A 13,815-nucleotide genomic window follows, 5' to 3' on the forward strand; every position below is an offset into this window, starting at 1 on the left:
CCCCCCCTTGGCAATATCTGCTGTACATGTACATTAAATGTGCATGGGGTTTGCATGGAGAGGGCTTGAGAAACTACCCCACTCTATACAGGGCGGGTGTCAGGTGCAACAGCTGCAATTGGAGATAACTCTCTTCTTTATTGCTCTCTCTCTGTCTATCTGTATCATTTTTTCTGTCTCTCTCTACTGCTCTCACTCTGTCTATCACTCTCTCTAGTTCTCTTTCTCTCTATTGCTCTCTCTCACTATCCAAGTCTTTTTATCTATCGCTCTCTTTGTCTATCGCTTTCTCTCTGTGTTTCTATCGCTCTTTCTCTCACTGTTTCTCTATCGCTCTCACGCTTTCTCTCTATTGCTCTCTCTGTTTCTCTATCGTTGTCTCTGTCTCTCTATCACCCTTTCTCTGTCTCACTATCTCTCTTTCTGTCTATCGCTCTCTCTGTGTTTCTATCGCTCTCTCTCATTGTCTCTCTCTATCGCTCTCTACGCTCTCTCTGTTTCTCTCGCTATTGCTCTCTTTGTCTCTCTATTGCTCTCTCTGTCTCTGTATCGTTCTTTCTTTTTGTCTGTCTCTCTATTGCTCTCACTCTGTTTCTCTATCAATCTCTATCTGTCTTTCTCTCTATCGCTTTCTCTCACTGTCTTTCTCTGTCTGTCTCACTAGCTATCTCTCTTTCCGTCTATCGCTCTCTATCACTTTCTCTGTGTTTTTATCGCTCTCTCACTGTCTCGCTATTGCTATCGCTGTCTCTCTATCGCTCTCGCTATCGCTCTTTCTCTCTGTCTTTCTATCGCTCTTGGTTGGGCAGTGTATGGTGCAGCTTAGCAGTGTATGCTGCGTTGCTTAGCAATGCTTTACTCACTCCAGCGCATGCCTGAAGCACAGCAGCGGCACCCATAGACTTAACATTGTAACTTTCAACCCGCCTGACATCTCCCTGAATGTATTAAACTCACATTTGATGATCTTATGGCAGCGGTGAGCGTGTGTGTCATCTAATGGCACCAACATCATCCACCAAAGTTACAGCAAATGGGTCAAAGTGTGCTGCAAGAAAAAGCATGTAGGCTTATTTATATTAGATTTCACTGCACTTAGCAACTTTTTTACGTTTTTCAGTACATTATATGGTATATAAATAAGGGCCACTACAATAGAGAAGTTGTATCGCAAAACTACAATAATGAAACAAGACAAACATTATGATTTTTTTGAAAGTTTCGTAGGGAACCGAAATAAAAAACGTCCATGTCCTCAAGGGGTAAAAAACTCATGAACAACCCCTTTTAGACGGCTTGCGAAAAAGGATGTCTATAGGCTTAGATTCATTTAAAATACCAAAAATGTGTCACTATCTTTTAAAAGGGAGCCTCCCTTTTAATCTACCTCCTTAAAGTTACTTTTGCTGTAAAAGACTGTAAAGCTATTATTTTTAAAGGTACACTGCCTTAATAACCTTCTCCCAGCTGCAGCACAAGGGAGGCAGCTCTACAGTCAGCCTTATGCTGCTTCTGTCCCTTTAAACATTGTTTTCCAACGTGCCTCCTCACACTTCCGGGTTCCATTGACGTCATGCATCAGGCATTTCCCCTCCCTTCTCCAACCCGCTTCCTGTGTGGCCGCGCATGCGCAGCTGGGACCTTTAAACGTGCGACTGCACGGGAATATCAAGGCCGGCTCCCTTCCCGGCCTGGGTGCAGTGTATTCATATATCCTTCCGCCGAGAGGGGACTTATTGATGTGCGTGTCACATGAGCTCCTTCTCGACCTCTGTCCTTCTATGGAGGATCCTAACAAGTGTCAGGTTAGATATTTTCTTATCTCTTCTGAAGACTAGCCCTTTTCTCCTGCCGCATAGGGCTCGATAAAGGGTGGGGTCACCAAAGGGGGCGCGGAAGGACACCTGTGATAGGATTTCAAGATGGCTGCTGCGGAGACTGAGGGGGAGAATCGACTCTGAAAGAAGAAAACAACAATAACAAGGTGGAGAGCTGCTCATTAGTGTCCTTGTAGACAGCCTGGGCCGGAGAGGGGGGAAAGTAGGAGGCGTGTAGGGATGAGGAGCCATGTCTGCCGCCATCTTTGTCATCCTGACAGAAATCTCCATATTACTTGTGTGACAAGGGGGGTTGTAGGGAGCAAGAAACTTCTGTGTCAGCCAGAAAGCTACGACCTATCCCTGACTGACTTATCTGTATACCGGAACAGGCGGCCATAGACTCGCCTATAATTCCAGCGGACGCCGAGCGCCCCGACAGATATTCTGCGTTTCTGAGGTAAAAAATCCGTAGATTTCTACGAACGAAAATTTCGTTGCGACATTTATCAGGCCGACTCCGTACCTGGCCGATAATTTCAGTCCGGCGGCAATTGCGCCGTATTTGGGGTGATTTTCTTCGTTTTTTATTATTTTGGTCTCCAGAAAAATACCGCCGTAGCGAAATATTTCTACGGGTTTTGACGTCCCTGCCCGTGAAAAGCTATTGGGATGCGGGGGAGGGGGCTGTGTGTTTTTGCGGCAATGGCTGACTTGACATATGTGCTGTTGTTAACCGGGGTAGTGACCTTCTAGAACCTTCCTGTACGTATGGTTGTGCTGGATATTATGGCGTAGGTCTATATGGACTATGGCGCGGGTGACAGACAAAACGCGTGTCGTGGTTTTCTTATCACACCCCGTATTCTATTGCTATAACCAAATCGGATCTTGTCGCTTTGTAATGCGGTAAACGCCTGCGACCGTGCGTTTTTTAATTGCGTTCCTATGTATATAAATAGCAAACAGGCGTCCGTAGTCGCGCTGCGGAAGGACAGGAAGTGTCGTCTCGCTTCTCACCCTCTTCTCTGTTTTATTACACAGGCTGAATAATCCGCGTCTCAGGAAACCGTTGACGTCGTCACATCTGGAGGCTCCATCTTTGATCCAGGATCAGTTTCCTGACCCGTCCGCCATTGTTGCATCTGTACCCGGACGTCATTGTACCTCTTGTAGGATAATGCGCTGATACGCGCCGACACCCTTGGAGTTTAGTTCTTGAGGCACACAGACATGGAGTCTGAAGATTTCATCCCCCCTCCCGAGTGCCCCGTGTTTGAGCCGACTTGGGAAGAGTTTGCCAACCCGTTGGGTTATATCGCCCGGATCCGGCCTATTGCTGAGAAGTCCGGAATATGCAAAATCCGGCCGCCCGTGGTGAGTATCGGCTCCCAACGCCCGGCCTCGTTTTCTTCACTCCCCTTCTATTTCCTTTAGTTCTGCAGTCGTTGAGCCATTTGTTATATTTTTCACGTGTTTTCAGCTGCTTTTGTATTTCTACAGCCTTTCGTTTGGCATAATAGGAATTATTAGAGCGCTTTCACACACGGAATATTCCGCGGTCCACATATCTGCATGTCTAACTTGTGTTTGCGACAGAATTGTATCAAAATCCGTATGTTAGGCCTTATTCGTGCAATTTTTTTTTTTTTTTTTTCAGGAAACTAATTTAATAAAAAAAAAAAAAAAAAAAAAAAAGTGAATCAAACTTAATTTAAAAGGGTTCTATCGTTGCATGACAATTTAACAGCTGGGCACGAACGCGCATAAAAAAACCTACTTGCCTGTCTTCAACCCCAGGACCCAGCTGAGCAGCTCCTGCAGCCCGTGTCTCCTCCCCCAGTGGATGGTCGCCGAAAGTTAGGTGACTTCTACAGCCAATCGGAGGCCGCAGCGTCACCTTCTGAACTCCTGGCATCAGTGCTTACATTCTGGGCGCCAGGATGTCAGGCGTTTGCGATGGTGATGCTGCTCTGGCCTCTGATAAGTGACCACTGTGGTCAGGTTTTTGTCACAGGGGACAGGGCAGCAGGAGATGCTCAGCTGGGTGACGGATTGGGGGGGATGTGGGTCACTGGGTCTGGTCAGTCCCCAAATTAATGGAGTGGAGGTTGTACAGCCACTCTGCTGCTACAATCGTTTCAGAGTGTGCTGCGTTTATTTGCGTGACCACCGTCCCATTTATTTGGGGACCAACGCGACTTCTGTTCTATGGATCGGTGGGTGTCTCAGCGGTCGGACCTCCACCGATCAGCTAGATATCCTATGGATAAAGGGATACCTCTTTCTCCCTCTCCCCCCTCCCCCCTCCTTCCACAGTGCAGAAGTCACTTCTTAGGCTGCCTGTCCACGGGCGTTGCGGCATTCGCAACCCGGGAGCAGGAGCCTGCAGACGGATCTCTTCGGTCAGCCTATCTGATGGGCTGACCGCGGAGAATCGTGGTAATTCGCAGCATGCGGAGAATCTCTATGATTCTCCACTCGGGGGGGGGGGGGGGGGGGCTGCGCTTTCCATAGCAACGCTATGGAAAGGGTGCATTGCGTTCCCCGCAGTCGGATTATCGTCGCGGAGAACGCAATCCAAAAACGCCCATGGACAGGCAGCCTAAAGGTTCATCCCTCCGTCATCATGGTCAAACCTTACCTATATAAGCTATAGAGGTATAAAATGGGTGGCAACCAATATGGCCACCTGAAGGGTTGTCGCTCACTTATCTCAGACTCCAACATGTTGGGTATCTGTAGGTATAATATTCCCCCATTACTGCATAACCAGGCAGGTGTCCTTTCCAACGTCTGGGAAAGCGAATAGCAGTAAATGCTGTAATAGCAGCCATCTTTGTTGTTGTTCAACTTTCTCAGGCCTCCTGAAAACAAACTTGAAGCCACCGGGGTATAGACTGCTTCAAAATCTGGGAGATTAGTTGGAGTCTCAGTGGGAGTTGTGTCGGCAGCCATATTTGTGCCACCTAACTTTCCCAAAAGCAGATGCAGTCGCTTGATAGAGTTCAGACTTGTATTTAATCCCGTCGGGGGTATATCCTACCGCTATTAGGAGGCGACGTTACTACTTCTAGGAGTGCCTTCCTCGCCCCTTGGTGGCAGTTCTGTCTCGGTTTTTCATAACGACCTCTCTGATCACTATTATAAGGAAACTTCTTTGCCTTGAACAATCCACCCGTTCTGAAGTCTCTCCATGTATCCGACACTGTAGGCCCCTTTCTTGTATTATCCCTGTGACCCTAGAAGACCAGACAACTCCAGGAGATGCGTGGTACAATCCAGCGCCCCTCCCCCACCTTCCTTGTTACCACAATACACAACCTCGTATTGTATAACATGGCTTCTAAGTGAGAGGCTTTGTCAGCCGAGCGACAGGAGGGGGCTGCCCCAGGCAACATGGCAGCACCATGGCTGTCATCCAGGCCCGAGGACCGAAGCCAAGTCGTCTTACACTATTCACTGAGGACTTCTGATAATGATATACTCTTGTCGGTGCTTTAAAACACTATTTTTAAAGTGGTAAAACTAGTTGACTCGGTTGAATCTAGTGCTACGTTTTATAATGGGAGGGGGATGGGCTTTAAATGACTAAGAAGATGCGTTTTACAGTTCATAACCATCCCCTATAGTATGAGCTCATGCAGCTGCTGTAGATGCGGAGGCGCCACTCCTCTCATACGGTGTAGTCACACCTCTGTAGTCAGGCGGATAAGACTGTCCATTATCTGGATCTTCCTTTCTCACGTAAGCAGGGAGATCTTGACGATCTGCTTCGCTGCAGTAAGCGGCCTGCGCTGAACTCGTGCGGCTGTGGGTGAAGAGTTTTGCTATCTTTATTTGCTATTGATTGAAGGGGAAGTAAGCAGAAAATGGTTTGCATCTCTTTAATGATGCAGAAGGAATGCAGTTTGTTTCCTACTTGTAATAGTCATATTTTTTTTTCACACGTCTCAATTGAAGTAGTTTTTTTTTGCCTTTTACGGACACAATGGAGGACATGCCCCACCTCAGCATGAGTATTGTTCTTACACCAAAATGTACTCCAGATTTGACTGGTCATACAGCAGTCTCCAAAGCGCAATACTTAGGCTGAATGCTCACGGACGGATTTCTACCGCATTTCCTGTAGCGGAGATCCGCACGTGAATTCTACAGCTATTGAACCTAATAGCTTTCTGCCTGCCAATGCTCACATGCAGAATTCTACCACGGATTTCCACGAGCGGGAAAAAAAACCGCAGCATGTTCTATTTTCCGCAGATTTGCGCCGCGGGAGGTCTCCATTAATATAGCAGTAATAGAGACCGCGGAAATCCGCGATCACTTGCAGGCACTTTTTTGTTTTTAATCGTGGTACTCCTGCGGTGTAAATCCGCGGGTGTATCCCGCATCGCTCGAAGGAAATAAAGCTTTCTCAGGCTAATTTCACACGGACGAATACTATATCGGGCGCAAAATTGGTCTGATATCTCGCTGGCAAACGTTATGGCCCTGCAGTCGCGCAGCAGTTTTATAACACAATAAAGCCCCACATCACTTCAAGGAAGTAGCTATCAGCCGTAGATAAGCCTCACGTCGCACTCGCGTGCACATCACACGCCGTACAATACTGTGCCCATCCCATTGAAAACTATGGGCGATGTGAGGCATTCCAAGGGAACGCCCGAAGATGGGACATGCCACGATTTTATTTTTTTCCTGCACCGCGATTTTTTGGGGGATAAAAAGCGCTTATGTGTGACCCCATTCAAAATAATGGGGATCATCGTGCGATTTTTCTCGGCTGTGTGAAAACGCACCATTTCTGATACACGGGCAATTTTAGCAGGTAAAATGAAAACGTAGCAGAGTCTCTATGATGCTTTTTTTTTTTTCTGCCAGCGGATCTCAGATCCACACTTCTTGATGCGGATTCTTCATGAAGAATTCTGCACGCAGATTTGTCAGTTGACAAGGGCCATGTCTGCGTGCGGATCCACGCGATTTACAGTTGGAATCCCCGTGGAGAAGTTATGAATTTCCACAATGCATCGGCGGCATCGTGTGCTCAGTTTTTACAGCCTTCACGATGCTGATGTCTTCTAATGCATTCTGTTCAGTTTTCGTTTGACCTGGGCCCAATGGCACAACCAACGTGAACCAAACAATCTAATAGCCGACTAATTGCATAATATGCCTAGTCATGTTGCAAAGCACATTAGAGTTGGGCGTTGGCTCGCAGGGTGGCTACCTTCAATAGGTAGCAACAAAAAGAGGGTTGTCTTCCTTCTGCAAGAGAGCTTATTTGAGTTCCTGTAGGAACAGCGGGATTGACCAATTTATATATAAATTTAATGTGTTAGAAAAATATATGCAGCTTTTCTTTACTTAAAGGAAGTTCAGTGCTGACTTCTCCCACTGTGAAGCCGTCCCCTAATCTCAGCAAAGACCCCTCCCCAAACTACATGGTGCTTCTGTCCTGAAAATGGCTGCTGACGGTGGTGGATGTAGCAAGAAATATCTTAGGAACCTCCAGTGAAAAACGCTGCATGAGTTAGGGTGGTATTACATGGGACGCCTGCTGAGCGCTCTATAGCCGTCCCAAAGATGGTCGCTTGTATGCTTTCATACTGGAGCAATAATCGCTCGCTGAATAAAGGCAGAGGGGGCTGGAGATCTTTTCCGGCCGGCCGCCTTCATCTATGAACGACGGCCTGTTTGCACAGGCTGATTTGTCATCAGGTTCTTATGCCTGCATGAACTGAACAAACAAGAAGCGAATGAATGACTAATAACAATTTGATCGTTGACCATCCGTGCAATTAACTATTATCGTTCAGTTTCGCACAATCCAGTGATTTAATTGGACGACACAAGGGCCTCTTCTAGATGTCCCGGACCTGTATGAATGTTGACTAAATTATTCGGTCGGAAAATGGCTCACACTCAATAGAAGTTAAAGGGGTTCTGCTGTCGGGTTCATGCTGCTCGAACCTTGGGCCGTGTGAACGCGGAACAGGGATGCCTTCTGGTGTTTTATTCTGCAACACTACGGAGTTTCAGAATAAATGCACTTGGAGCTGAGTCACAGGGGTGGGCCACACCGGCCTCTCCCCGCCTGCCTCATGTAGACTGACGGCTCTCTCCTTATACACAAAATGGCGGAAAGCTGTTGGGCAACATGCTGCGGGCGGGGTGAGGCCAGCTTCACCCGCCCACTTGACTTGGAGCTCTGTTCAGAGTCAAACTTAAGTGTTTGCATTCTGATACTCTGTAGCGTTGCACTATAAAACATGCACTGGGGCCACGGGCTTACCTGTCCCGGTTCATGCTGCCCGTGGTTTGTACCCATGTTTCACGTTAAAAAAACAAAGAAAGTGCTATGGATGGGAACAGAGGGATGGTTTTTCGTCAGCGGTTTTATTTTTTTGGTCCATAATTTCGACATTTGTTTTGGCCTGACCAGAGCTCCGAGCATAATACATTTCAGTGATGCCTGAAGTTGGGGGGCAGGTGATGCGCGGTCAGGCTGGGCTGCATGTTTGTAATGGCACCAAAATACGATTGTGTGTTGCCAGCCTGTCGTCTTGCACCAAGGCATTTAAATGGGCTGTTTGTGTACATCGGGCTGCACACGTACTGATGCAAGTTGTGCGTGAATCTCTTGGACGTGTCTTGCCGTTACCACTCGTGTGATTTGGCTCTAGGTCTCAAGTCCACGGGCGGATCGGACTCCGCATGCAGGAGCCCCAAGCAGAATCTGACCCTACCCGTGGCCGAGGACCCTGCGTACCTGTCCGGGATGTCCCTTTTTTTTTTTCCCCCTCCATACGTGAGCGGAAACCACATTTTTTCCATGGCATGCGATGAAGGGTTATTGCTGCAGAATCTGGAGCAGAACGCCTGCTCCGGATGCGGCAGCAAAAATCCACCCGTGTGCATGAGGCCATAGGCAGAATTTTCAGTGTCCTCATCCAAACTAGATCAGTGTTTTTGAGTCATCAATTTCTATACAAAACTGTTCCCTTTTTTTTGGGTGGGGGGAATCCCTAATTTGGAGAATAAAATCAATTAAACGACGTATGAATGATCATTGGGTGATTGCTTTTCAGTCATGGAGCGCACTTCCGGTGCCTACCACATCTAAGGCTGTATTGATGGTGGTTTTGCAATGTTTTAAAACCCCCAACAAGCCACAACTGAGGCAAAACCATCTATTTTCATGAGGTTTTGTGGCGATGAACTACGTAATACCCGTTTAGTGCTGTATGTAGAGGGATGGAAGCCCAAGCCAATAACGGCATACATTGGACCGCCGGCAAGTTTCTCTGCTGCTGATTGCCCTGTGGACTGCTGCGTCTATTGAGGGATGTGCAGGACGTTGCGGAGGACTTCCAAGGTCCCTGCAGCTTCCTCTGATTCCTGGACAGAAGTGGCATGTACCGCCTCTGCAGTATAAAAGGTACCAAGCGGGCACTTTGCCAGGCAGTTGCACAAACTCACTTGAACTCTGTTATAGCAAGGTCTCTGTTGGGAGAGATTCATAGGAAAGTGTAAAGAAACTCGATAAATACTTATGGTAATCAGGAACACGCCATTGAAAACTGGGCTTTTCCATTGTCGATTGTTTGATACAAAAATGCACTTGGTCCTTGTTCACACTTGTGTTTTTAAAATATGTATTAGGGCAGTTTTACATGAACAAGTGTGTTGTGTACTTAAACTTGGGAATAACTTGCATCGTGTGACATTTTGTTTCTGGATGGCCTCATATAGGCTATTGTGGGTCCGTGTGCGGTCTATGGGATAGCCGAACAGCAAGTGGCCCAAATGTATGGCCTTAAACTTGCTACTACTCCATACAACCTCCTCCTAACTGGTGGTGCTGGAGGAGGCTGGGGTTTGGCTTGAGGTCTTGGCATTTGGACCCCTCAAATCTAATCTCTCTTGATCATACAGTGCTAGGCTGGCATCGGCACCCGGCAAACCCGAACAAGTGCCGTGGCCTACTAAGCCTGGCGGATCCACTCAGGTGGGATTGATTTGTTCGTTTGAAATTAATTGTATACGTGTCTTGGACGAGGAAATAATTGTCAATGGCACCAGTGCCACAGGAAGCCAAGTGTTTCCTGCTTCGCCATCTGGCACCTTCTCATCGCACAGGCGGTGCAGTATGCTTGCCCTGCCTTGCCTATGTTCCACACGATTCTGGTCGGAAGAAGCCATAGCAAAGGATGTAGGAGGCCATAGGAGCGATATGGAGGTGAGGTTATTTTATTGCTGGGGTAAATGGTACTGTTGTACCTTGTCTCCACCACAAGTATGGGTGGAGACCCAGTGATGAGCTGTATCTGCCCAGTGTATGCCCACAAGCTAGTGATTGGCTGCCTGGAGCAAGGTCCTAGCAGCGTGGGAACTGAGGTTTGCCTTGGATGCAGGGCTAGGGTTAGTTTAAGTGTTAGGCGTAAACGGCTATTAATGTAAGCCTAACATTTAAACTAACTCTAACCCTGCATCCAAGGTGACCCGTCCTGGCAGCCTACCAACATCTCAAGCGATAGCTCTGGTCCTGGCTGCTGCGGACGCATGGGTAACCAGAGAGCACGTGGCTGTGCGGCGGGGAGAGGAGCGTGCCCCATACTGACAGCGGTCCTGGCCGCAGGGGGACCAGTAGCGGAGATGATAGTCCGGCGGGGAGAGGAGCTGGCACCCCAGTGACAGCGCTCCTGGCTGCAGTGGCCACAAGGGGAAGGCCAGATGGCAGTGCGGCGGGAAGAGGAGTGTGGAGCACATTTAAAGCGGTCCCCGCTGGCAGTGGGGGGTGGGAGTGGAAGGTGCCAGTCCGCTGGGGAGAGCAGAGGGGAGCTGAGTGGTCTGAGGTATTAGTTTGGCATCAGCGAGAAGCAAGCTGGCCCCGCAGTCAGTGTTCCCTGCTGTCGCCACAACACCTTGGCTCTCAGACTCCTCCCTCACTGCCGCAGTACTAGCCAATCGGAAGCTAGGGGCCTGACGGGGTGTTCACGTCACCAAAGGCCTGTCAGCCCCTAGCTTCCGATGTAGACCTAATACAACAGTACCGGCATAAACTGGGGCCTTATTGCTGACTTAGGCCTCCCTCACACAGGCGTTTGCAGAAACGCAGTGTTTTTCAACGCTGCGTTTACTGCAGATTCCATCTGATATCAGCCTCGCTGGCATGCGTTATGCTAGCGTTATGGTTGTATTTTCAGCACAGCTAGTGAAGTTGCTGTCCCCGATGCTGCTGTCAGGACCTTGTGAAGCCGGTCGATTGCTCTGATTGGCTAAGCTCCGGTGAGTGACAGCCGGCTGAGCCAATCGGAGCCAGCACTGGATGCGTCTATTCACAGCCATTCAATGACAGCGACATCACCTGTAAGGTAAGTATTGATTTTTATCTTTTTTTATTTGTACAGTGTAGCTAGGGCGTTAAGCGCTGCCAAAAGCGCGGTACCAAACCGCTGCCCATGCATTTCAATGGGCGACACGGCTGAAAACGGCCAAAAATAGAACATGCAAGGCTGTCAAAGTGCAGTGTTGAAGACGTCGCGTTTTCAGCCTTGTGTGAGCAGCCCCATTGAACTGAATGGGAGTGTTGTACAGCGTTTAGCGCAGCGCTACACGCTATACAAAAACACCTATGTGAGGGAGGCCTCAGGGGCTAACCACACTGCCCTTTTAGATTCATCTGACTCGCATGCAGAGCTCCTAAGTGTGTGTCGCGGCCTGACCGCAGGTCTCTGGACCCAAACTCGAAGCATCATGCTCTTGTATTATGCTCAAGAGTTGGGGTCCGGAGACGCGCGGTCGGGCCGAGACTCTCTTTGGATCTGCATATGTGAAACAAAGGACGCTAAAGACAGCGTGGTTGGCCCATGTATGGCAAATGTCCTTTTAATTTCTGATCATATATTAAGGAATTGTGTTTTTAATTTTTTTTTTTACGTTAAAAACAAAATGTCTTTAGTATTTTTAACTTGTTGAGCAAAAATCGAGATTTTAATTTTGGGCCCAATTGCCCATCCCTGGGTTCATGTAAGCCTGGAGCTGGCTCTGATTTCAATCTCGTTACCCTCACTCACAAAGCTCTATATGGCGCCGCGCCACGGTAGATCGCTTCCCTCCTGTCCGTACATCACCCAGTCCACGCTCTCCGTTCCGCTAATACATTCAGACTAAATTCCCCTCTAATACGAACCTCGCATTCTCGTCTCCAGGACCTCTCCAGAGCAACGCCGGTCCTCTGAGCGCTCTACCCCAAAACATCCGAACAATCCCCGACGCACAGAACTTTATACAAGCTTTAAAAACGCACCTCTTCAAAGAAGCATACCAAATCTCCTGCCCCTCCTATGGCTTCCCACACTTTACACTATCTTGGACATCTTCTGCTCCAGAATTAATTGAATACCACATGTAATAATCCTACCCCCCCCCCCCCCATGTGCTTTGAAAGCTCTCTAGAATAAGTTGTCACTATACAAATAAAGATTAATATTATTGATACAGCACATAGATGATGCCAATAACCCCAAATCCCCATATTGTACTTTGACCCCTCCAGACTAGGGAGAAGTGATGGCATTATGCTCTCTGATGCTGTTGGTTCAGGTGCGCGGAGCCGCAGTCAGGCCATGATTTGTGCCTGTATTAGGCTTGTGTGACTGTAGCCTTACGCTCTGGTACTAATCAATTTGTCGTGAGATTGAAAACTGAAGTCGGTCGGTCGTAGATGTGAGAGATTTCAACAGGGTGTTCGTGTTACTAGTGGGGTGCACGTCCGGTCTACCAAATCCTGTAGACCTTAGATTGTTACTGGATCCCTCTCAAGACCGATTGGGATCTGCTGATAAGAGCAGTCTACCTTGAAGTCTAATCCCACCCCAGTGCACCCTCCACTCATGTCCCACTATTGTCTGTTTTCATGGAAGATTATCTGCTGCAATGCAATATTATTACACTAGGAGGCAGTGTAGCCCGTTGTAGCCACTGAAAGTGTGTCTGCTGAGTTTTGCTAGGGATAAATAGGTTTGACCCCTCTATTAGGGTGAGCACACAAGTAGCAGCCGCAGTGCAGTTACAAACCTCACCAGCAACCCAAACTTACAATGGCTTTGTGGTTTTTCTCTCTTCCAGGTAAGCATTAATCTTGCCCACAAAACAGCATGGGCATTAACAATCCGCTTATGCCAAGCTGGTATGTGGTCAAACCAGATTGTGGCCACTATATGCACACAGCGTTATTCTCCATTACCCGTCCTCTTATGTGTTAGTATCTTACAACCTACACCTCCTCAGTGCTCTTCAACTTGTATTTCTGTGAACCTCAATGGGAAAGTGCACTGTAATGCCTTTATATACTCCTGAAGCGCTGTTCGCTGTGCTTGTCATTGTGGAGATGTCTTCTGTCCTTCTACTTATTTGAAAGTAATGGCTTTTTTTCGCTGCTTTTCAGGATTGGCAGCCACCATTTGCTGTTGAAGTTGATAACTTCCGTTTCACCCCACGCATTCAGAGGCTTAATGAACTAGAGGTGAGTCAGAAGATCACAGGGGTTTTCCAGGACCTTTATTATTGAGGACCTAATTTTAGGGTAAGGCATCTGTAGTTTACCGGTTGGGGTCCTCCACTTAGGGATCCCTAATAGAGATAAGCGAGCATACTCGATAAGGCAATTTACTCAAGAGAGCATCGCCTTTTTCGAGTAACTCCTAGCTCGTCCCTGAAGATTCGGGGGTGGGGGTGAGCGGAGAGGATCGGGAGAGTGAAATCTCTCTCGCGCTCCCCCCGCGGCCCCCCGAATCTTCAGGGACGAGCCAGGAGTTACTCCAAAAAGGCGGTGCTCTCTCGAGTAAATCGCCTTATAGAGTATGCTCGCTCATCTCTAATCCCTAACGATCAGCTGATCACCGGGCCAGCTATCCGTAGAGAGGACCGCGCTGGAAGCAGATGGTTCTATCAGCATTGCATTGGCCATCTGCTTCCAACACTGTTCACA

General features: G+C 48.1%; 1 protein-coding gene across 7 annotated transcripts in view; it reads left to right on the plus strand.

Annotated features, from left to right (window-relative positions):
- Positions 1–1,661: 1,661 nt before the first annotated feature.
- KDM5C (lysine demethylase 5C) overlaps positions 1,662–13,815 on the plus strand; it is a 36,683-nt gene continuing 24,529 nt past the window's right edge. For 5 of the 7 annotated variants that reach the window (XM_066580627.1, XM_066580631.1, XM_066580633.1 and 2 more), the window contains exons 1-3: positions 1,880–1,984; positions 2,862–3,194; positions 13,273–13,350. In XM_066580627.1, the coding sequence (XP_066436724.1) occupies positions 3,051–3,194; positions 13,273–13,350 (222 nt within the window). In that variant the 5' untranslated portion in view covers positions 1,880–1,984; positions 2,862–3,050. Of the gene's footprint in view, positions 1,806–1,879; positions 1,985–2,019; positions 2,278–2,861; positions 3,195–13,272; positions 13,351–13,815 lie in introns of those variants that run through there. The other 2 variants (XM_066580629.1, XM_066580630.1) reach the window with 2 other exon arrangements.

Source organism: Eleutherodactylus coqui, chromosome 10 (assembly GCF_035609145.1).
Source record: "Eleutherodactylus coqui strain aEleCoq1 chromosome 10, aEleCoq1.hap1, whole genome shotgun sequence".
Classification (NCBI taxonomy): Eukaryota; Metazoa; Chordata; class Amphibia; order Anura; family Eleutherodactylidae; genus Eleutherodactylus; species Eleutherodactylus coqui.